The sequence below is a fragment of the Brienomyrus brachyistius genome, chromosome 25 (genome assembly GCF_023856365.1).
Source record: "Brienomyrus brachyistius isolate T26 chromosome 25, BBRACH_0.4, whole genome shotgun sequence".
In the NCBI taxonomy this organism is placed as follows: domain Eukaryota; kingdom Metazoa; phylum Chordata; class Actinopteri; order Osteoglossiformes; family Mormyridae; genus Brienomyrus; species Brienomyrus brachyistius.
The window spans coordinates 5853380-5875391 of record NC_064557.1 but is presented as its reverse complement, the minus strand read 5'-3'; the positions used below and the strand labels follow the sequence as shown (position 1 = coordinate 5875391).

The 22012-nt window shown below is 47.2% G+C and overlaps 1 protein-coding gene across 1 annotated transcript in view; it reads right to left on the bottom strand.

The window, feature by feature from the left end:
• LOC125720466 (polycomb group RING finger protein 3-like) overlaps positions 1 to 20359 on the bottom strand; it is a 37667-nt gene extending 17308 nt beyond the window's left edge. The window contains exons 1-3 of the mRNA XM_048995939.1: positions 20236 to 20359; positions 2921 to 3017; positions 2043 to 2160 (exon numbers count right to left, since the gene is read on the bottom strand). Of these exons, the coding sequence (XP_048851896.1) occupies positions 2043 to 2160; positions 2921 to 2935 (133 nt within the window). The 5' untranslated portion in view covers positions 2936 to 3017; positions 20236 to 20359. The remainder of the gene's footprint in view (positions 1 to 2042; positions 2161 to 2920; positions 3018 to 20235) is intronic.
• Positions 20360 to 22012: the final 1653 nt, after the last annotated feature.

Below are 22012 nucleotides of genomic sequence, written 5' to 3'. Positions count from 1 at the left end.
CAGATCCGCCACATGGGGGTGCTATTAAGAGGACACCCAGTACCGAGATGAGCTTCTCAGCAAAGAAACTGTGTGACAGTGAATATTCAAGATTATTCATGCATGTCTTATACGTACCCTGGGGTTGCCCACAAACAGGATCATGCAGTGATTTGGACTTAATTTGAGGGGAATCTAAGCAGCTGAACATGACATTTATTGATTTATCATGCACTTTTATCCAAAGAGACGCATCAACTGAGAATGCAGGGCCAGAAAGTCTCTGCAGCAAACGGCGTTAAGGGTCTTTCTCAAGGGCCCGGTGGTGAAACGATTCTGCTGAACGCAGGATATGATCCAACGACCTTCCGACCATGGACATAAGAGTCCTAACTAAACTATATGGAAGCCAGATGCTAATTGGTTTGGCTTATTTCACTGCTTTAGGTGACACAATCTTTCTGCCATTAATTAATTTAGTTGTAATTTATACTTTATTGATCCCCATGGGGAAATTGTCTTTACGCCTCCCTCAACTTGCTCTTTGTAGAGTAAGCTGTCCGCGAAGGGCAGCCACCCGTAGCAGCACACAGGCAGCTGGGGGGTTAGGGGCCTTGCTCAAGGACCCGCAGACGTGCTGAGGCTGGGTTTGAACCGACGCCCTTCTGATTACAGGCACACAGGCTTAGCCCACTGAGCTACACGCTGCCCTCTGCTGATGAGGCCTGCAATAGACACACTGCTATGAAGGTTGTCTATAACTAACCCACTTCCCGCTGCTTTGCTGAAAGTAATTTTAACATCAGGAGGGTTATGCCTTACGGTTTTACGTTCTCTTTGGGGCCACCAAACTGGCGATGTCGCGTTGCCCTGGGCAATACCTTGTGACAGCCCCGTCCCTAATTCAGACGCATGTGAACACAGCACATGCAGATGGGGACAGGAGGGGGGGGGGGTTCTAGAACCACTGCTGAAACCTTGGCCCAGAACTGGATTTTTGCAGCATGAAGTAAAAGGATGGAGGAATCTGCCAATGGCCCATCTGCCAGTGTGTCTCAAACATGTGCAATTCCCCCCTTCCACCACAGGGTGGAGCCACAGAGCAGCCAGTAGAACAAACAGCAAAGGTACCCTGCTGTGACCAAAATCATGAGCAGTAAACACTCCATAACAAGCAGCCTTTATGAAGACAAAGTGGACCCGTCAAAGCAATATCCCTGCTGAGAATAATAATGAATAGAAATATCACCGTTTCGAGTGCATTCAACTGCATCACAAAACAATGTTATTGTTATGTTAAGGTTCTGAACAACAGCACTTTATCAAAGGCAGGAGCGTGAACCAGTTGTTAAATGACAGCTGGGTGGCGTCACAGGATCTGTAAGCTTCAGCCACAGGGCAGCGTGAGACGGTTTTGTTTCCTTGCAAAGCGGTAGCTGTATGTTAGGCAGCGGACCATAGGGTTCCATGACAGCTCTTTAATAGCAGTAGGCTCAGGGTGTCCTTTCTCCTAGACGTAAGTAACAGGGCGTCCTCTGGCATTAGCCACAGACTGGGGTGTTGGGGGGGTCTATCTTAGCGTAATCCATATGACAGTCTCTATCCTCACTAGGAGGTCTTTGTAAATCCCCCCCCCACCTGGGCAAACAAACAAACAAATATGGATTAGTAGGTAAATAAATAACCGGGATAATTTATATTTTTATTTATGTTATGACATAATTCATTCAGTATTCAACTAGCCTGCCGGCCTACGCAGAGAGCAGCTGTGCGACCGCCTTAACTGAGGTTGCGGGTTGCCAGGTTGTGGTGACACATGGGTTGAAACAGTATGTAGTGCGTGGTGTTGTGTGTCTAGATGGCGTTTCAGAAACAATCTGGCAACTTGGGTGACGTCGGACAAAACCGCGTATGGCGATTATTTATAATACGGTTTGGGGGTCATGCAGATTCTATTATGGGGGTTTCCGAGGATGAACAGCAAAACGGGAAGGCGTTGGGAGACGGCCCGGAATTATGGGAGAAACCTGGGAAGGATACGGTCCGGACACAGGGACACTCACACGTGTGCAGGCACTCGGTGACGGTGGTGGCGTCGATCAGGTAGCCCTCGCACAAGTGACACGTGATGTGCGGGTTGAGGTCCCACAGCTTGATCCTCCTCGTCAGCATATCAGGGTTCTAGGAGCCGAACGGGTATATGGAGGGACAGAGTAAGACAGGAGAACTTACCAGCGCCCCCCCAGTGGTGTGTTTTGGTCTTACACACATGCTAACAAAAAGCTTAATATACACTTATATATAGCTAGACTACAATATCCATGCAACAGAACATCGGCGATTAATAAAACAATCAATTCTGTAGAGAAAAAATTAACATCATGTTACATGAACAGCGTCATGACATTCAGAAGAGACACTATACCGAAAAATCCAGGCATATTCAAGAAAAGTGCACGACACAAAGCATCTGTGTTCGGTGACATCGCAACCTGCTGGACATTATCTGTAGAAGATACTAGCAGCTTTGCCCTCTGGCATCAGCCTCTGGAGCTCAGGCTTCCAGGACCGACAGACTGATTTCAGTTTCTTAAAAACCTGCAAACTCCCGCAAGTGCAGATCAATGGATTTTTCTTGATAGTTAGCAGAAATCCAAATTCAAAAGTTGTACTGACAGTACATAACGTAGTCTTAATGTCGGTAAAGCTAATCGAGAATAATCTAAATGAACAAAATAAAAGTGGGTAAAAATTTAACGTTTGATCCAAATCCCTGACAGTGCTTACAAATAGAAAAGTCTAGTAGCTAACATTTAACAACAATTCAGATTGAAGCACATGGATGGAGGCAGTGAACAGGACGGCTTGGTGTTTTTACAGACCAGATGTGTGCCCCAGGAAACAGGAAACAAGAAGGCAGAGGTTCAGGCAGGAAGCTCACCACAAGGGCCGCCATGTGAAGGTCACGGACAGGTCGGCTGCCACCTTCTTCAGGAGGTCAGGCGTTAGCTTTGCATCGTGGGAAGTGCGACATAAGACTGCAAAAGAGAGCGAGTCTGAAGTCAGGACCCTGAGCACACAGAAGCGCGATCTGGACGTTCGGCCGAGCTAAATTTTACAGATCAAAAGTTTTATTAACGTAGATTATAAAATTCCTTCCTCTGTCTGAACAAGTAGCAACATTCAGGTGACTTTGAAGTTTTACTGAATGTCGTCACTTTTCGCTTTAGGGTTGGCAGCGTTCGAGTGTTTGGTCGTGCAAGTTACTGGCTGGATTGTCGTTTCCTCACTGAATTTGCGTAGCGAGAGAAGCGGCAGCCACTACTGCCGTAAAAATAAGTTCTGGCAAAACACAAAAATACCCCCGGTAAGATTTTATACGTTTATGATGCAGCGACACCCCCAGAAATTTTCATAATGGTGGCCATACGGGGGCCACTGAAAATCCTGAGGTGGCAGAAAAACACCAAACGCCATAAATGAACTTTCGGAATTTTATTATGCTGTTGTAGTGTGAACACCAGAGGTGGACATTTCAGGTCCAGAAAGCAAAAACCATCTAGACCAAGATTTTGTTTTAATCAATCAGTCAAACATATTTTTAAGTATCTGCTTTTTACTCTATAATGGCCAGATATATGAACATCAGTATTCGGCTGCTTGCTTGAAACAAAATCTTTGTCAGGAATCACATACTGATATACTTTGGTTTCTTGTTTTAGAGTTACTTATATTTTACCTTAACACCCCCATCATTGTTATGATGAAAAGCTCGACAGGCTTTTATAAAAGCTCAGGGTAACATATTTGGTGTCTCATCACATTTCTGAGGGACGTCGGTAGGGTGACTGGACCCTGGCAGGAGGATCCCAAGTGATGATCACGATGCTAAGGGAGGTTAAGGGGATCCCCAGTGACGATCACGATGCTAAGGGAGGTTAAGGGGATCCCCAGTGACGATCACGATGCTAAGGAAGGGTAAGGGGATCTCCAGTGACGATCACGATGCTAAGGGAGGTTAAGGGGATCCCCAGTGACGATCACGATGCTAAGGAAGGGTAAGGGGATCTCCAGTGACGATCACGATGCTAAGGGAGGGTAAAGGGATCCCCAGTGACGATCACGATGCTAAGGGAGGGTAAAGGGATCCCCAGTGACGATCACGATGCTAAGGGAGGGTAATGGGATCTCCAGTGACGATCACGATGCTAAGGGAGGGAAAGGGGATCCCCAGTGACGATCACGATGCTACGGGAGGGTAAGGGGATCTCCAGTGACGATCACGATGCTAAGGGAGGGAAAGGGGATCCCCAGTGACGATCACGATGCTAAGGCAGGGTAAGGGGATCCCCAGTGACGATCACGATGCTAAGGGAGGGTAAGGGGATCTCCAGTGACGATCACGATGCTAAGGGAGGGTAAAGGGATCCCCAGTGACGATCACGATGCTAAGGCAGGGTAAGGGGATCCTCGGTGACGATCACGATGCTAAGGCAGGGTAAGGGGATCCCTAGTGACGATCACGATGCTAAGGGAGGGTAAAGGGATCCCCGGTGACGATCACGATGCTAAGGGAGGGTAAAGGGATCCCCAGTGACAATCACGATGCTACGGGAGGGTAAGGGGATCTCCAGTGACGATCACGATGCTAAGGGAGGGAAAGGGGATCCCCAGTGACGATCACGATGCTAAGGCAGGGTAAGGGGATCCTCGGTGACGATCACGATGCTAAGGGAGGGTAAAGGGATCCCCAGTGACGATCACGATGCTAAGGGAGGGTAAAGGGATCCTCGGTGATGATCACGATGCTAAGGGAGGGTAAGGGGATCCTCGGTGACGATCACGATGCTAAGGCAGGGTAAGGGGATCCTCGGTGATGATCACGATGCTAAGGGAGGGTAAAGGGATCCCCAGTGACGATCACGATGCTAAGGGACGGTAAAGGGATCCCCAGTGACGATCACGATGCTAAGGGAGGGTTAGGGGATCCCCAGTGACGATCACGATGCTAAGGCAGGGTAAGGGGATCCTCGGTGACGATCACAATGCTAAGGGACAGTAAAGGGATCCCCAGTGACGATCACGATGCTAAGGGAGGGTTAGGGGATCCCCAGTGACGATCACGATGCTAAGGGACGGTAAAGGGATCCCCAGTGACGATCACGATGCTAAGGGAGGGTTAGGGGATCCCCAGTGACGATCACGATGCTAAGGCAGGGTAAGGGGATCCCCAGTGATGATCACGATGCTAAGGCAGGGTAAGGGGATCCCCAGTGACGATCACGATGCTAAGGCAGGGTAAGGGGATCTCGGTGACGATCACAATGCTAAGGAAGCTGCTGCCTGTTCTCCTCCATGACACCCCCATGACCCACAATGCTTGGACTGACCAGCATTCATCAGATCATTAGCCGGCACAATTAGCCTTGATTAGTTTGAGCAGATGCCCTAACCATGTAGACTGTCAGTCATGGTATCAGCTATACAACCAATCAGGATCATCACCATCACCAACAATGTATCTAATCAGCACTGAGATGACAAGGATGAACAGCAGGGTCACTATGCTAAGATCAGCATCAGAATCCTCATCATCTTTACGAAGAACAATATCGCAAACATCACTGAAAAATCACCATTATCATCGTAGCCAATCAGAAACTGCACCATCGGCATCATAACCAATCACTGCTGAAATTCCCTCTTACCTCGCACAGGAAGACGTTCCCGGAATTCGAGCGTCTCTCCGGCCTGGCCTTTATTTCACTATGGCCGAGCTCATTCCTTCATCCTCTTTATACTGGGCCGTCACACTCTGCAAACAGTCGGGATCCCATTCGGTTGACCAGACGCCCACGTTACTCCTCCCAAAGAGGCCTCGTTAAATGTTCTCTCCCACCACCAGTGCATTGCTCAGACACTGGCCACACAGTGCCAGTCACTGCATCCAGCTGGCCCGGCCTCCTGCAGCAGCAATTATCAGCTGCTATTCCGCTTATTAAACCCAGAAAAGACAAACGGGTGAACTTCAACCACAGAGTTGCTGCGCCGGCCAGACATCGAGGTCTTATCCATTTGATTACAAGTGTCTCTTCAGGAGCGCTGAATCATTCAGGAATCACCTTAAATTGCACTTCGATCCCGAACGCTGCACTGCAGATGGGCTATTCTCTTTAATTCGACAAGTGCTCCCATCAGTTTGGTCCCATTAAAGAATCACTGTGAGGGCCACACCAACTGGACGACTGTTCTTTACTGGAAAAATGAAATACGCAGGTTTCTTTTAATTGGCGTGATTTTACAGGAAACCTGTAGCACCCCATTATTTCAGAATAGGGTGCTACAGGTAGTAAGGAAGCGGACGGTGGTGCTGTTCACCTCATGCCGTCAACCTCAGCCTGATTAAATACAGTGGAAATCCATAAAGTAGCAGCACGGAAGGTTGTGTTTATCGCGGCGTAAGCTGAGGGCCGAAGCAGGCAGCTGTGCGTTCAGGACACTGCTGTGGGCTCAGGGTGAGGAATCCGACTACAGCTACAGGGCATCTCAGAGAGATGAGAGATCAGCGCGCCGATCACACGATGTGGAAGACTGGACTCCGACTCACAATGAAAACACTGACAAGCGCGACAGAAGTCATTCCATAATCACAGTCAGTGAGAGGAATTTTAGCTCCAGGGCATTCAATGGAAAATCATTTAATAGGCAACCGTTACACCAGAAAGCGTCACACCTCTGAGACTCGGGTACACGCAACAAAGCAGGAGAAGGGCTTTGCCCCAGTCACAAAAGCGCTTTCCCAGAATCCTTTGTGAATCTTGATACCTATTACATACAAGACACCTAGGCACCTATTATTGTTGTGTCAGCGCCTACGCTAATACAACAGTAATAATCTGAATGATCACAGCCTCCGTCTGTCCAAATGTTTGCAAATGGTAGACTTTACAGGAATGTTATGGTCTGGCTCGTTTGGTAATTGATCTAAGCACTGCATGTTTCTTCCGGACAGAAGTTGAGCTGCATGGACTCGGCGCACGGCAGCAGACATCAGATGCCAGCCATTTGCGACTGGCCCCAACTCGCCCGGCAGTCTGCCATCACATAAACTCAGGCTGAGACAGGAATACCAATCAGGCTTTTTCATTTCTTTTACTAAAGTTCAGCGCGAAACTTTCCAGAATCTTCCACAACGAGGCTGATGACCCCTAACCCTGGGGCCTGAATCACAAAACAAGATTTGTTAGTCAGCTAGATAAATACAAGTTAAGGTAGCCCGGTTTAAATGGCCTTTATCTTCATTCACTTACACTTAGCCCAGACCACCTTAAATCCAACAAGTTCTCTTGCTGCACCAGAAATCCAGCTGTGTGATGCAGGCCTCCGGCTTTTTATCTCCGATCAAAACCGTTAACAAGTCTGTTTCATTAAGCTCTGGATTGGATTCTGACTAAACCTTTCTTGACAGTTGTGGATTTCTTTAAAAAGGATTCTGCAATTATTTGAAAGCTGAAGAATATATATATTTCATTTTGGGTCACTTCAAATATTTATACTTCCATTTAATTAATTTAGCAGATGCTTTTATCCAAACCCACATACTGTTTTTGAGAAGGCAGGGTCACAGTAACTCGGGTTCAGGCGCTGCTCGAGTCCAAACCCGCTAAGCCACACCGCATCAAACATGTCACAAAAAATGGCAAATGACGTCCTTTAAATTATTCCATATTAGTTCGCAGCTCATTAATAGCATATTAATTTAAATGCTAATGTACTGTGAGAGGAACACATAAAATTTATATTTTCACACACATAAACACGGGTACAATGATCAGCATCGCGGTCTGACTGCAACTTCTCAGCGTGGGGCTCAGCCTCTGTGCCTGTGAGCGGAAGGTCACTGGTTCAAGCCCCGGCCTCAGCAGAACGGTCACATGTCACCGGGCCCCTGAGACAGGCCCTTAACCCCCATTTCCAGGGGCGCTGCGTGCTGGCGGACCCCCACCCCAAAGCTTGCGTCTGTGTGTCTCATGGAGAGTAAGTTGGGGAAGGCGAAAAGAGAATTTCCCCACGGCGATTAATGAAGCACCACTATGCTATGTTAAGAAACCCTTCAGTAAGAAGCGGGAAAAGCTCCGTAATTAGCAAAACTAATCAGGTAATGCCCAGGGAGGAAAGGAAAAGACGACCCCAGTTTAACATGTATGGCCACGTGTTTGTATGTGACCCACTCAGAAGGTCGCTGGTTCAAATCCCATAGTCACTAGCGCGATGTCAATGTTTGGCCCTTGAGCAAGGCCTTTATCCCCCCGGTTGTTCCGGAGGCTGACCCTGCTCACTCGGCTCTCTGTCACTTTGTGCCCAGTACCAAGTCTCCCTTTTTTACCTCTGAATAGTCGCCCCTCAGAAAGTCTCTGCGTGGTCCTGCAGTTCGAGAAATAAGTGTGAAATATAAATATTCAGTACATTTGTGTGACAAAGCGGGACATTTCATCGACGGCTGCCAGCGTCGAGGCCGCACAGGACGGCCAGCTAACTCGTCAGGCTGCTCGGCTGCCAGCCTGCGGATCTGCACCGAGAACTGGGCTGGTTACGTAACCCGCCCAGCACAAGCAGGCGGCGTGAGGCACTGCCACCTGTGACAATGCGGTCGCTCCGGATCACACCTCTCAGGGAGCAAACCAGCCGAGAACTTCCACGGCGACAGAGGCTCCCTGTCAAATCTCAAATTCAACAGCTGCACATGTTACATTTATTTATAAAAGCAAATAAAATATGCTTTGGTGAATTATCTGCTTTAATAACCCTAAATTAACTGCACATGCTTCCTTACTGCATTATTAAAGTTTATTCTCCGGGAAATTTTTAATTAAAAGATGAAGATTATATTAGGAGATGCCAGTGTGATAAGGCCCACCCAAAACTTTTTGTCCTCTGGGTGGTTTGTTAATCTTGGAAGCAGGCTTAACCGAAGGGGGTCTGAGACAGCGGGAAATACGGTGACCCCCCACCCGGGTGTTGCCTGTACATCCAGAAACAAACCAGCTCCCCCTTTTCAGCTGCCATTTTTTTTCGGGGGGGGGGGGGGGGGGGGAACAAAAGGACCCACAGGTGATTATCCCAAGTGGGGTGGGATTTATGACAATGAGACAGCAGGGACACCATGAGGACATAAGAGGCGATTATGATACAAGGGGGGTGGCGATACTTCCAGGGGCGGGGGGGCGGGGGGGCGGCTTTGGAGGACAATGACTAATCAACAAAGTGCAACACAGATCCTTATATGGAGTTCTGGCTATTCGCTAACTCAGTGTTTCTTAACCCGGTCTTGGAGCCCCAGATGGTCCAAGTTTTTGCTCCCTCCCAGCTCCCAGAAGCAAAAATGTGGACTGTCTGACAGGGAGCTGGGAGGGAGCAAAAATGTGGGCCGTCTGGCAGGGAGCTGGGAGGGAGCAAAAATGTGGGCCGTCTGGCAGGGAGCTGGGAGGGAGCAAAAATGTGGGCCGTCTGGCAGGGAGCTGGGAGGGAGCAAAAATGTGGACTGTCTGGAGGTCCTGGAAGACCGGATTGAGAAATACTGCTCTAACTCACCAAAAATTCTGTATTAATGCTACCTTTAAAAATGATGAAAAATATATAAGCCACAACAAAACCTTAGTAATGCAAAAAAAGTCTGCATACCACTGCCTAATAGTCTTCCGAATGGTTCAGCATAAATGGTATTTTACATATTATTCAGTCTTAAAGTCATACAGTTTCCTGGATATGGTGGGTGAAAATTTTGCCACTGAGTAGAAGATGTTCAATTCAACCGCTGAATTTTCAGGTTTGATTCCATGACTCTTAATTTTGGCGCCTCATTTGTGAATTAGCAGCTAAATCAGACAAGGTTGTAATATCAGCCGATCTTGGTGTACATATTGACGGTGACCCGCACAAGCTCAGCAGACATTTTCTGCCCCGTCAGTAAGACCTCAGCATCATTTGTGCAGTTTTCATTAGATACATCTCTCTCTCTCTCTCTGTCTCTCTCTTTCTCCCTCTCTCTCTCTCTCTCTCTCTCTCTCTCTCTCTCTCTCTCACTCTCTCTCTCTCTCAAATCAGGCTAACAGATTTTTACCGACGGACCACTGAACGATTTCCCAGGAATAACCTGAACGTCATTCGCTGACAGTTTATTGTTAATCTAAAAATGTTAATTTTAGTTCCGGCAGTAATACTCATGAGATGGCGGATGTATGTAATAGGGGCGTCAGAGAGGCTCTGGATGAAAACCAGCGGACCAGAAACTGAGGGATGAATGAAGAGCTACATGTCGCTCATTCAATGGACTGACAATATCACAGTGTACTGTACGCTCTGCGTGACACTCATCTTAATATTACAGGCCTTCCCTAATACTATGGCGACCGCAGTGGCAGCATGGCTCCGGAAAGTCCTGTCTTCTCTCCGGGCCTAAACCATTCCCTACTGCATACTGGACTCCCAGCCAGACAACAAACGCACAAACACCTCATTTCCTGTGTGGAACAATAGCTAACCTCGTATTACAAAGGCTGCTGATTTGCCGATTACGACACCAGCAGAAATGACTACAAGGACTATTTCATAGTGAACTGGGTAACACATAAATATCGGCCGAGAGCCATAAACTCCGATGCACTGAACTACAGCAGGCCGTGGATGAATTTCTGCTGTAATTTTACTGCAGTTAATGACTCAATGGGGAAAAAAATAATCAATTAAGACATAATACCTAATACCATTTTTTAAAATACCCCCTCATACCATTTACTAGTCAATATAGTCATCTTTCTAAATCTGCCTTTATTACACTGGTTTAACAAGACGGATCAGAACAGCCTTGTTATCAGAACTTCACTCAGAGCCATTTTACTCCGTTTCGTAATCACTGGGTCATATTCACGCGCACAGACAGCACCGTAGCATCATGCATCGGAACCCCAGCTCTGACTGCATCTGTACGCTTTGGGCATTTTCTCCCGGTGAAATAGTGACTGACAGCCCATAGAGTGTGACAGTGTTTGTGGGTGCGGATCCAGCAATGGACAGACACGCCATCCAGGGTGTCCCCTGCTTTGTGCCTCAGTGTAAACCTGCACTGGAGAAGCAGTTATGGGACACAGATCGATGTATTCATGAATTATTAGTTTAACACCCATGGGGCCAGGACACTGTACCTATAACCAGAAGGTTGTTGGCTCAAATCCCAGTCAGAAAAGTGATGCCACCGCTGGCTCCTTCAGCAAAGCCCTTAGATCCTAACTGCACCATGGACCGTCTGACGCCACTTTCAATTGTATGTCGCTTTCAATAAAAGCATTTGTAAAATAAATTAAATGTGATGTTAACTCCTTATTTAAGACCTATGTCTTACAGCTTAGAAATCTTGCAATGCTAAAGTTGCCTCGGTCCACAGCAGATTAGAGACCATCTACCGGCATGTGAGAATGTCGCTCTCTACGCTCTACAGACGCCCTGGTAAGTAAAGAATATGATGGTGTCCTTTCAGAGGCGAACATTCAGCTCAGGATGGATGTGCCGATTCCTCTCTCGCTTGTGCTGAAAGGTCAGACCCCTGCTTATTCCACAGGATTGATGTGCAGCCTCCCAAACCACATCCCTTAAATAAATACATGGACATTTGGCTGTCGGGTGCTCAGTTACAAGGTTAGTTTATGGCACAGTCTGCCATTGTAAGGATTCCCCCCCAACACACTCAGAACTGAAGACCGGTGTACCCTGTTTTAATCTTAGTACAGCTTACTGTGAATAGTGCCTCTGTTATCACTGTACATGTTGCTGTATGTCACTAATACACTATAATAAATATGTGTACCTCGGATCCATTCCCTCCATCATGTGCAGTGCCTGGAGTGCGAACCCGCAGAAAAGGATTTTGGGATACCCAATGCTGACCGCCATGACATTAACCCTACCACTCATCTCTTACCCTCAGAGCCAACATGTATACATGCAGTGTGCCTTGGGGGTGGGGGACCCCTCAGGAGTTTAATATCTGTATAATTAGGACAGGAGTTTTTATCACCATTAAATTAATTCAGTATTAAAAGGGCTATATTTATGTATATGTACTGGGCAGCTTCTGTTACTCAATTGTTCAACTATTGTGCAACTACTTCAGCAAAGTGCTACATAAACATATGACCAATATGAATTAACTGAACTGAAAAATCTATCCATCTTCTACGCTGCTTATCCATGACACAGCAACAGTGAGACGAGTGTCTGTCCCAGGAGTCACAGGGCATGAGTCAGGAGACTCCCTGGGCGGATTTCTGAGTAGTACTCTCTGGGAAGTGCCGTTACTGTATCTGTGCCCCAGAAGTGTGTTTGGTCTAAACCCCTCTGTGCTACATAACCCGATGGAGAAAGAGTGGAACAGAACACCAAGCACAGACCAAGAGCACATTCATTATCATCAACATGCGCATTATCATCATCGTCATGACGACGATTCAGTGCGATTAGACAACAGGAAATGGTATCTGCCCCCAAGAAAGTGGTAGCTAATGGGAAAGCGATCTACATGCACATAACCTCTGGGTTGACGTTTCTGCATGCGATTCGTGCTAATAAGGAGCAGACGAGGGGCCGCGCAGGAAACCCTCCAGCTAGCGGAGCCGTGTGGCCATCAAGCGTCGCTAAAGAAAGTGTGAAACCTCTCTCTGGGTGGGAGAGCCTCCGGCTACGGGAGAAGATCACCTGGCCGTCAGGCTCGGCGCGAAGTAATAGCCTTACGGGCGGGACAGCAACTGCAGGGACCCCTGTAACGTGATGCCGGAGACAGAGAAGTTTAAATATCGCCCCCGTCTATCGTATCCTGCAGGCTTTAGTCAGTAACGACTCCGGTAAATGAAGACGTCAGACCGCAGAATGATATTAATGATTCTTCGGGACGGCGGACAGCCAAAGCCTCCGTCAGGCACTCTGCTCGCCTCTCTGTCTGAGGCCACGCTACAAACGGATGCGTCTACGCCCCCCCCCACAATGGGGGCTGACCCAGGCCTCACCCAGAGGCATCTCCAGCTCACAAAGGGGCCACTCGAGCACACAAAGGGGCCACTCGAGCACACAAAGGGGCCACCGTCCGTCACATCTCAGACCACTCCACCACGGGCTCACAGCGCCTACTAACTAACCCTTATCTACCTCTCCTTAAAAGGCCACAGCTCTAAGCCCCGCCTCCTTCAAAACAGCCAATAACAACCCTGTGCGACCCCCAGCTCCAAATGGCTGTGCATATCGAAGTCTCTACTACACCACAGAAAAGGCTTGAGGCTCCAACTCTCATCGTAGGATATCATGTCATCAGGTGCACATATACCACCTAATAGTGCAAAAGACTCCTAACACTCTTACTGTTACTCTCACTGCTACTACAACTACTAATAATTATTATTATTATATCTATAGTCTTCCAACTACATGTGTCACATGACTGTTTTGGTCCAATCATGTTGGAGTTATCGCACTAGGCCAGTTTCATTGGGTGAAGGTGGGTAACAGCCCTCTTTAGTGTCCCAAATTGTCGCTTACTAATAAAATCCAGAAATTTCTCCCCATTTTGTCTTGTTCACCAACCCCCCAAAAAAAGCTATGATCTGTCGTCTGAACCGAATCATGTATTAGGAGAATCGTTACACTCACAGTAATAACAATAATAATAATAATAATTATTATTATTATTAATTAATAATATATAATTATATTATTATTAGTTTGGAACTTTGAGATGACAATGTCAGTATCAGGTAGACAAAAAGGTTTCTTCTATTACTAAACTGAAACTAAAATAAGCTTGATTCTGGGGTGACTCTGATCTGAAGATGCTGAAATCACGTAGGAGCTGAAGCCGCTCACTGGGTCGGGACCCCCGTTCAGCCTGGTGCTGCCAGATTTGAGTTAAACGAGCCTGTCGGTTTCCCCCGCAAGGCTCCTCAGGTCTTTTGCTCTCCACCATAAAGCGCATCAAATATTCAGCAGCCCTTCCATACCTTTAAGACCCTTAGGGGACCCGACGGCCGGGAAGATGGTCGATACTCTCTGCAGGCTGGGATCGGGCCAAAACTGGCCAGGAACGATGCTTCCGAAACCCGGGGCTTTAGGCCGCAAGGCTGGTTCTTTGGGAATAACGCAAACAGACAGGAAAACAGCTCCATCTCCAACACGCACAAAAGGGTCATACAGTCATATAGTAGGATGCAGGATAAATGGCCAAATCTGCACGTGGACCCCAGGTATGACTCTCAGCTGTATATACATGGGCGTGTGTCACAAAGCAGAGCATGCTGGGATATGCATTGTTCAAAAAGCAAACACTGCATTATGTCATGTTCATTTCAAAAACCGTCTCCTGTTCTTTGAAAAGAAGCCAAGAATCCCCCAGGAAAACCATCTTCTCCATTCCAGCGACATAAATTACAGAGTTTCACCCAGAGAGTGATGGTAGTGATGTTTGCTGTTGAACAGGTAGAGAGATGTACCCCAGTCTGACTGAGCTCTACCGGAGGGAGACATTAATGTTTGTTTTCATAGTCAGCGAGAGGGAGAGTCTCTGCTGACCATAATCGGTTTTAATTATTCCCCCTAATTAATAAATCATCCTAATAGAAATTCCTTGCCATAGTGATTCATTATCCGAGGAGGTCTTGCAGCTGTCCAGCGGGTTTAGCGTAATAAAGCGGATCCCCCCCCATGAAATCGCAGGATTAGGGTATCGTTAGCGGAGGGGCTCGCTCTCATCCGGCTCAGGGCCTCCGTCTGGTACATGGTGCGGCCCACGGAACACCTGCTCAAAGGCCACACTCGGCTGCAGGCCTGACAGGCCTCTCCTGCCTTTGCACCCAAGCCCCATGGAATTATGGGAGTCCGGCAGACACACTTGGGCGAAAGAATGCGACTGGGCTCGTCCTTCTAAGAGCACTGCTGGCCTGAGGGGGATGGAGTTCATGGAGGGGGGGGTGTCTCCAGAGTGATGCAAACCCCAGGAAACAGGGAGGTGTCCCGTACACCCCTGCCGTGTTACAATGGACTTCATCAGCTGAATTAAGAACTATGGGTAAGTGTATGCCAGCCTGTGTATTTCCTGGATTTAGGCCAGTTTGGCTGCGTTTGGTGTGTGTGGACCCGCTAGTTGCGTAGTTGGGCGTACGTGTTAAAGTGTGCATGTGTGCTAGAGTGTTTGCCTGTAAAGACAGGGCAATTAGCTACCCCTAAACGGCACGGGCCTCCAGGAGCTCTGACACGGGACACACGCATCGAGTTTTATTAGCTTTTACCAAACTAGCAGAAAAAGCAAGACAGAAGGAAGCAGAGTGGGATGTTCATGCAGAATGTCACTCACGCTCCGAGTACGGCAGGAGGAACACAGTGAGCACACACTCAGGAAGTCGCTTTCCTGACACACACAGGAACAACCTGAATCGGCACAGGGAACGCAGCCACGGCACTCAGAATCGTTAGCGGCACAGGGAACGCAGCCACGGCCCTCAGAATCGTTAGCGGCACAGGGAACGCAGCCACGGCACTCAGAATCGTTAGCGGCACAGGGAACGCAGGCACGGCACTCAGAATCGTTAGCGGCACAGGGAGCGCAGCCACGGCACTCAGAATCGTTAGCGGCACAGGGAATGCTGGCACGGCCCTCAGAATCGTTAGCGGCACAGGGAACGCAGGCACGGCCCTCAGAATCGTTAGCGGCACAGGGAACGCAGGCACGGCCCTCAGAATCGTTAGCGGCACAGGGAACGCAGGCACGGCCCTCAGAATCGTTAGCGGCACAGGGAACGCGGGCACGGCCCTCAGAATCGTTAGCGGCACAGGGAACGCAGGCACGGCCCTCAGAATCGTTAGCGGCACAGGGAACGCAGCCATGGTAACTGGGGACGCTGACGAGGACCCGTACTGCCTCGTACTCATGTGTGAGCAGCTTCGTGCGTCGAAGCCCCCAGCTCGAATAAATCTCAAACGACAGCTCCATCTCACGAATGGAGGCAAGGACAACTAGAAGCAGCCATTCTGCATGGCGATGGCGGAGGCGGGGGGGTCTGCTTGGTGACACGCGAGTTTGAAACATGAGTTTGGGCCCAACATGCAATTTAAGATGAATGTTTAGTCAGCTCACCCACGCTGCAGTACAGTGACGAGGCCGTGGGGATTTTCCGGTGCCTTACATGCCAAGTGAATTAACAGGGAAGAATATATAAGAGGTGGAGGCAGTTACAGTGTAGAAGGTAAGACAGCTGGAGTCACTGCTGCCTTCATGCCAGTGTGTCAATCCGGTCCTTGAGGACTCCAGACGGTCCACATGTTCGCTCCCTCCCAGCTCCCTGCCAGTCAGTCTGCAAAAACGTGGGCTGTCTGGGGGTCCCTGAGGGGCAGGTTGAGGAACACTGGTTTATACAACCTCCCGAACCCCCCAAACCCCCCCACCCCCGCCAGCTATAACAGCGTTTATACAGTAGGTGTGACTGCAGCCTGAAGTTTTTAACATGAAATGCGGGGGGTATGAAAGGGACACGTCCCGTGGAGCAGTCTGTCTGTCTGTCTGTCTGTCTGTCTGTCTGTCTGATAATCTCTGTCTGTCTGTCTGTCTGTCTGATAATCTCTGTCTGTCTGTCTGTCTGTCTGTCTGTCTGATAATCTCTCTCTGTCTGTCTGTCTGTCTGTCTGTCTGTCTGATAATCTCTGTCTGTCTGTCTGATAATCTCTCTCTGTCTGTCTGTCTGTCTGTCTGATAATCTCTGTCTGTCTGTCTGTCTGTCTGTCTGATAATCTCTGTCTGTCTGTCTGTCTGATAATCTCTGTCTGTCTGTCTGATAATCTCTCTCTGTCTGTCTGTCTGTCTGTCTGATAATCTCTCTCTGTCTGTCTGTCTGATAATCTCTGTCTGTCTGTCTGTCTGTCTGATAATCTCTGTCTGTCTGTCTGTCTGTCTGTCTGTCTGTTTGACCTTTTCTACACAGTCCTCTATAGACACCAGAAAAACACACATTTTTGTTTTTATCTCTAAGTTTCCCCTCATTACATGACACTAAACAGGGCCACTGTGATAAAAGCTGCACCCGATCAATGAAGGGAAGCCAAGCAGAGCTAATGTTACAGAAGCACCACAAATAGACTGAACTGACAGCCCTGCTCTGGGTACAGACAGCCAAAGGGTGGCATCGCTAAATCAGGAGAAGGACCCCCCCATTTCATGGAGACATTGTCCCACCCCCTCTAATGAACCCTCTCTCCAGCCTAACAGATCCAAGTCAGAGCGTAACTGGAATCAAAGATGAGGTTTTACAGATTATCCAGCTGAACAAACTCCATATAACTGTATTCTGAGCATTTCATCTAATAACCATATTACCAGGCTGTTCCTAAGTTAAAACATCGCCTTAGGGAATACCCAACCCAAACCCCATTCTTCTAGAATAGTGTCTTCAGGAGCCTGCAGACAGTCCATATTTTTGCTCCCTCCCAGCTCCCAGAACACCTGAATTAAACAATATTAATTCAGGAGTGCTGGGAGCTGGGAGGGAGCAAAAATGGGGACTGTCTGACAGGGAGCGGGGAGGGAGCAAAAATGTGGACTGTCTGACAGGGAGCGGGGAGGGAGCAAAAATGGGGACTGTCTGACAGGGAGCGGGGAGGGAGCAAAAATGTGGACTGTCTGACAGGGAGTGGGGAGGGAGCAAAAATGTGGACTGTCTGACAGGGAGCGGGGAGGGAGCAAAAATGTGGACTGTCTGACAGGGAGTGGGGAGGGAGCAAAAATGTGGACAGTCTGCAGGTTCCTGCGGACTGGGTTGAGATATGTTGCCATTTAACAGCTGCTGATGAGCGTAAGTCCCTGTGTGAAGGTTACAAAAGTCGGTCTCCTTGCACCCTTCACGGTACAAGCCCTTGTCCTTAATACCAACCCCCCCCCCCCCCGCTGCGATGTTTCCGTTCTCCCCCTGGCCGTAAATGTAGTGTAACTGTGACCTACAACAATGTTCCTCAAATAGGTCCTCAATCAGTCCACGTTTTTGCTCCATCCCAGCTCACCTGTACCTGGGGGGGCAAAAATGTGGGCTGTCTGACAGGGAGCTGGAAGGGAGCAAAAATGTGGATTGTCTGGGGCTCCACGAGGACCGGGCTGAGAGACACTGCCCTATAAGAAGGCCACTGCATAACAGCCAAGGTTTAGCAAACAGGTCATATAATTTCCACTCTGTGCCTATTGAACGCTGTGTGAATGCAGAAAATTAAAAATTAATTAGCATTAACTGAACACAAGGCAGGCAGATCCATACATCTGCACATAGTTTGAAAGCCCATTTCCTCATGGATATAAGCCTCACTGGTGCTAAAAGGATTCTTCTTAAATCCACTGGATCAAAGACATTTTTAAATATATACCTAGCACACGAGTTCTTTAATGCTGAGATTTTGATACAATACAGAATGTGACTATAAGCGGCATTTAAACATAAACACATAGAAGTTAAACATTAAATATGATTTTACCTGGATACAAATATATTCATGCATACAGAAAAAAATGCAATCACATAAGGATGCGTTAAAGTTCAGACACACAAGTCTGTACATTTAACAAGGCTTATCCACCGCAATATCGCCCTTACATTTAAAATCCATTAAAAAATTAGACCTGCAATTAAAAATGCCATTTCCAGCAATTCAAATGTGATGCGTGCTTTTTAAAATGCCTTTTAATAGCCCTTGAAACTTTCACGGAATATCAGCTGTCAAAGGGACACCGTATCAGCAAAGGCTACATATTCACCTGCAGGAGGTAAACCAGACTGGTAATCTCCCTGCATCTCACTGGAACCGGGGAAAGTGGGGAACGTCTGTTGATGCAGCTTAAATTTCATTTCCGCGCATATAAGCCACCATCGCACAGCATTAATCCTGGTTCTATGTACCTTCAGAGAAAGGCGACTAATCAGTAGATTTGTAATTGACCACATGCTGGAACTTAAATGCAAAGCATCTGAAGCGACAATAAGAGGTTCTGGAAAGAAATACGTTGTTATATTCCTGGAAGAGAGATATAGATAACGATTCAAAATACTCCCAAAGCGCCACAGTGTCTTCGTTTGACAAACAGTTGAATGCGGGATCTACAGGCGAAGTGTTATAACTTCAATATCTGCCAATTAAATCGTACATTAAAATAAAACGCTTTGGACCGCAAACTATCCCGGTATTTAATGCACTACATGTCATTTACAGTTACTTGGTTTATATAAAACATTCAGGCTCTTCAAGTTGCTCAAACAGACCTGCTGACATTTCACAGAGAATAACTGCAGGTTGATGAACCGGTTCTCTCCACTACGTTTCTTAAACATTGTTCTTATGCAAAAATCAATTCAGACGAAGCTTTGATCTGTTACACATCCGATAAGTAACAAGTAACAGACTGTGTATAATATACGGGAGTAATTGAAGACCCTGTAAAGTAATGGAAGACCCTGGCTTATGGCACGTAAAGTCCTTTCAGAAAGTTTTCGTTGAATTAAAGTGAGATCGGGGATCAAGCCGCGCCTGTCAAAGGCAGCCCCCCAGCCCCCAGACCCCCCTCCATCTGATACACGTTTCCGTACGTTTTTAACGCGAACTTGCTTTCCTAATGACAACGACAAGCCGTTTAATTACTTTACGATGCAATCACTGCAGCGCGTCCTGCAATTCCCATTTGGTACCATACAGGTCCCGAGCAAAGAACATGCGATTTACCCCGCGGATTAGAGATGTGATTGTGATGTCAGACACATCTGTAATAGATCCCAGTGAAACTTTGGGAGCTCAAAGGGTAATGGTGGATCGTAGATAACATCTACGAAATTCCAGGGAAAACCGGGAGGGGGGGGGGAATTACCGCGTATTCATTTATAATGCTGCCTTATGCTCATTTCAAGACCAAGACAGCCCCTTTCCGTGCGTCCCCTTGAACCGGCGAGCCGATCCGGATCACGCTTATCTACCTCTTAGATGACCACGTTGGTTAATTAGGGGGCCCGGCGTCGTCATGCACATAGATCCATCTGTGCACATTACACCCCACAAACATGCATGCACATACCAGCAACAGCAAAGAACCACATGCAATAAAAATAATAAGCAAACCAAAGACTCCCGGCCGTGACACACAGCGCGCCTGCATTTTAAAAGGAGGACATCCTCCGTCCCTATTAGTCGGAAGCGACTGACCTGCGTGGAGAGTCGAACGGCGGCTGGATGTTGGGTTGAATCCGAGTTAAAATCCACTTTCGGTAAAACAAAGAGGCGAAGATATCCGGGCGGCTACGAAGCGGACCGATCGCGGAACGGTGAGCATGCGCGGAGCGCGCGGAGGAGGAGCGAAGACCGCGAGACGCCGGCGCGCGGAGGCGCGGGACTCGCTTAACTGATCTACTGTCCATCAAGGAAGAGTGTTTGCTTGTTACTCTGCGTTTTATTAATTCCATTGCTTAATTCGCTTTTATTATGTTTAGGGTAACTAACAACAGGATGATTTATTTTGCTGATTCTAGAACAGAAAGCAGCTGTGCATGCAATGTCAACTGTTCCATATAAACCAGCAGCTTAATTTTAAGTTTAATACCCAAAAAGGTTGTAAATGCAACGCTTCCTTCCCCGTTCGTCATATACCTGTATGAGATCTGCAGCTCCTCTGTTCGGGACAGTGTGGATGAGATTCCGCTAGAAATGCTGCTGTTCAAACATTTCCGTTGTGGTTTTTCTTTTGTAACAGAATTATTATGATATTAGTGTCCAGACCACATAAATTAAACAATGACATATGATAAGGATGATGAAAAAGACTCAAGTAAATACAAAAATAAGTACAAAGAAGCAAAAGTTACATAAGTGAGTGATCTTTTCCTGTGGTCAACGTTCTGTCAAATCCACAGTAACATGTTCCTGTTTCCATAGACTGTGGTTTGACACTAACCTATACTTTGCTGCTACCCCTCTGATTGATGCTTCGATTGTTACAAGCAAATTAAACTCATTGAAAACTTTGTTTATGACTAAACTTGGCCCAAAATTTTGTGACCAAAACAAGGAGATCGTGGGACACAAGCGGTGGATATGAGGTTCCTTCCCAGGTGTCTGGGATCAGCCTAATTTTCTAGCACCTCGGAATCACCGTGTTATGGAAGCATGAAACGCTAGCAGAATTAGCATTTCAATTCAATTTTATTTATATAGCGATTTTAACAACAGTCGTTGTCACAAAGCACTTTACATTTTAACCGGCCCGAACCCCCACCAAGCAAGTCTGAGGCGACAGTGGCAAGGAAAACTTCCTCTAGTAGGAAGAAACCTTGAGAGGAACCTGGACTCGGAAGGGGACCCCATCCTCCTCTGGGCGGCCGGGGTGCATGAATTTGCATGTGGAAGTTTGCTTTAGAAATCCATTCCGCTTAGTTGTTCTATAAACAAAAATTTTCAGGTTTCGCTTTACTGGGAATGTATCAATACATTACTAATAATAAATAATATGCCTTTTTAATAATAAATAATAAATATGGCCTTTTTCTTTCAGACACGCCATGCATGGAACACCGTATCTCCAGACATTTCGACCAATCAGATGGTGGCGATGCAACCGGCTCAGTTTGGTCACGCTTTCGGCCTGCTTACAAGCTCATCAGCGCTTGTCAAGCTCTCAGACAGGCATAAAGTGGGTGTAAAACCTGGTACCTAGAGAGATGCAGCTACAAACACAGACCGTAACAAAATCATGAACATTTACTAGCTACTTGAGGTTAAAGATGTTTCATGATTCATTAATCATGAACAAATATGAGATCATTATTTAACTTGTGTTATGCGTCATTTTTTCCCTTCAGTAGTGCGCAAAAGGTTTACGGAATTAATGGACACAGTAAAAATATAGTAAATGCTTCAAATAAAAGTTGTCACAATTCATTAATGATGAATTAACATGAGATCAGTATGTAACTAAGATTTAGTTTGT